We start from the raw sequence: 2,959 nt of genomic DNA, 5'->3' as shown, positions 1-2,959 counted from the left end.
ACACACACACACACACACTGACCTGTGTTTTGCTGTGAGTCGCCGCCGCCGCTCGATCCGCTCGACCCTCCGCTGCGCAGGGAGCCGGTGGCACTGGTACTGCGCTGCAGCCGCTCCGTACGACGCTGGCCCGTGTTCGTGTTGCTCGTGATGTCCGGCGGAGGCTGCGAGAGCGTCGCTGCAATGTACAGACAGAAGAGGGATGCAACAGCGACAACACACAACAATGAAGCCACACTACACACCCTGTATGCGACAGCGTCGCTGCAACACACACACAGAAGAGGGATGTAACAGCATCAACATACAACAATAAAGCCATGCTACACACCCTGTATGCGAGAGCGTCGCTGCAACATACAGACAGAAGAGATGTAACAGCGTTACCACACAACAATGAAGCTACGCTACACACCCTGTATGCGAGAGCGTCGCTGCAATATACAGAGAAGAGAGATGTAACAGCGTTAAATGCATGAGAATGAAGCCATGCTACACACTCAGTTCACTCAGCTGCAACGCACGGAAGAGATGCAACAGCGTTGAAAGCACGATGACGCTTCATGGACAGGTTTCCCTTAAAATACTGTATTCCTTGATGCTAGGAGTGTGACCAACATAGAAAAGAGATGTTACTGCGTCAAACGCATGATGAGGATGATGTGACACTATGCACCCTGTACGGCTGTATGCTTCATGGAAAGGTCTCCCTCCAACAACCGTATAGTTTCCCTTGAAGGACCATACTCTTCCATGCTACGACTGTATTCGTCCCCCAAGGACTTTACTTTCCCATGCTAGAAGCGCTAGTGCAGTCTCTTCTATGCTAGGAGTGTAGTCTTACCTCAAAAACTATACTCTTCTATGCTCGGAGTGTAGTCTTCCCTCAAAAACTATACACTTACATGCTAGGAGTGTACTCTACCCTCAAGGACCATGGGAGTCCCTTCTTGAACTTTATATTAAAACTTAGAGGCAAACGGTAATAATAGGCCTAGCTTAAATAATAGTCCTTGTCCATGCAGACAATTGCCATGAGTTTAAAAACTTTGTTCACGAGCCAGCACTGACAATGAATCGATTGCGGGAAGCTATTCAACAAGTGATTGTAAAGTTTTGATGTAAGCTCTGCTCAATATAGCACCTAAGTAACCCTATCCATGTAGTTTCAGTGGTTGACCTTCCAAGGACACTAAGATGGACAACTGCCATTACAGTCCGGACCGCTCCCGATGTAACGTCATGATATCAGGGGTTAATAATGACAAATGACAATGACATTTGTCACTATTTACCCCTAATGATATCTATATATATATTATGTCATCTGTGAGGCAAGATACCTGGTTTATGTAAGGCAAGCATAAAGGCCTCCAGGAACAACTGACCTATCTGACCAAGCGATATAACAACGCTACCTATATTGTTGCTAGGTCAGTCAAGTTGCTATAGGCTGGACGTATTTTTCACGCACGCACGCTACTGATTTTTCGCGGCACTTCGATACTAAGAAGCATTTTAAGAATGTCGTTGTAAGAATGCGTTTTAGAATCACAATGCAGATTGGCTATAGAACTACCTGCCAATCACCTGAGGAGAGGTGGATAGGTAAATGGGCTCATTGTTTCTGTACAACACTTGCGTGCAGTCGCGCGCGCACTGCGTAAAATTGCAGATCGCTCGTAAAATCATGGCGTAAAACTCGAAACAAAAACACGTAATTTTTCGAGCGTTTCGAAAAATCGCGAATTGTAAATTAATCGTAAAATCACGGCGTAAAACTCGAAACAAAAACACGTAAATTTTTCGAGCGTTTCGAAAAATCGCGAATTGTAAATTAGTCGTAAAATCACGGCGTAAAACTCGAAACAAAAACACAAACAAGGAATTTTTCGAGCTTTCGATAAATCGCGCGGCGTTGCAGCGGCCGACCGCGCGCTTAAACGGCGCGGAAATATCATTGACAGATTACGAACAGGAAGTAATTGTCTCGCGATACGATTATTCCACTTGCTAACAGGATGCTGTCGTATCGGCTCTTTCAGCCGCAGTCAGTTGCCCTAGGCTAGAATTCCTAGCTAGCTAGTAGTATACACCTAACAGTCCCTACTCAAAATGAAAGTTCCTTAATTTTCGAATATTTAAACTGTCGGGAATTCCACAATTTCAGCACACACAGCGTGTCTTGCGTGTGATCTACACTTCCATACACTTTCGCGGCCGTTCCGTTACTGGATATATGAGAAACTGATTTAGGGCGGATTGACTGCTTTCACGCACGACAGCACGAAACAGTGAATTCCGTTTCAAAGCTAAAGTATACGCACGCACGCACGCACGCACGCACGCACGCACGCACGCACGCGCGCACGCAACACACACGACTGTGGAACTCCGCGAAGACAGGCGCTTTCACATTTAGAAAAAAAATCCTCTTGATAATTAAAGTGAAGGAAAAGCTTACCATGCACGAAGGCGCTTGCGTTTGACAAAACACTCGCAACTAACTAGAAACTGTGAAGGCAACACTCTGTTCTTTGATGTCATAAGACACCTGCTTAGAAGCATCAACCATGCGCCGGGCAGCGAACTGAAAGAACGATGGCGTTCACTGCCCATAACACACATGCTGCTGCGATGCTACCCCAGGCGTATATCCTCCCGTGTGTATAAGGCAGTCGGTATCTGACTCGATCTATCTGTAACTCTCCCTTGGTAACTCGCCCTGGCTCAATCCATCTGCAACCCCGCAGTCGTCACTATATGTAAACATTTATAATCGCACACCGATCCGTTTTCCTAGGTGTTTCTCAGGCCATACGTATCTCACTCTTTCGGATGTTGCGTGTTTAGACTGGTCTCTCACGCGCGCTGCCATTGCTGGGAGAACCCCCACTAATCACAGTCTATAGTATATATAAAACGTGGCAGCTATTTGGAATAGAGCAAGGGAAACGCT

General features: G+C 46.2%; 1 protein-coding gene across 1 annotated transcript in view; it reads right to left on the bottom strand.

The window, feature by feature from the left end:
• Positions 1 to 2,959, bottom strand: part of LOC106810192 (disco-interacting protein 2-like) — a gene marked incomplete in the record, with an annotated part of 60,788 nt that overhangs the window by 54,288 nt on the left and 3,541 nt on the right. The window contains 1 exon segment of the mRNA XM_014813473.1: positions 23 to 178. Within this exon segment, the coding sequence (XP_014668959.1) occupies positions 23 to 178 (156 nt within the window).

Source organism: Priapulus caudatus, unplaced genomic scaffold (assembly GCF_000485595.1).
Source record: "Priapulus caudatus unplaced genomic scaffold, Priapulus_caudatus-5.0.1 Scaffold418, whole genome shotgun sequence".
Classification (NCBI taxonomy): Eukaryota; Metazoa; Priapulida; class Priapulimorpha; order Priapulimorphida; family Priapulidae; genus Priapulus; species Priapulus caudatus.
This window is presented reverse-complemented; position numbering and strand designations above follow the sequence as displayed.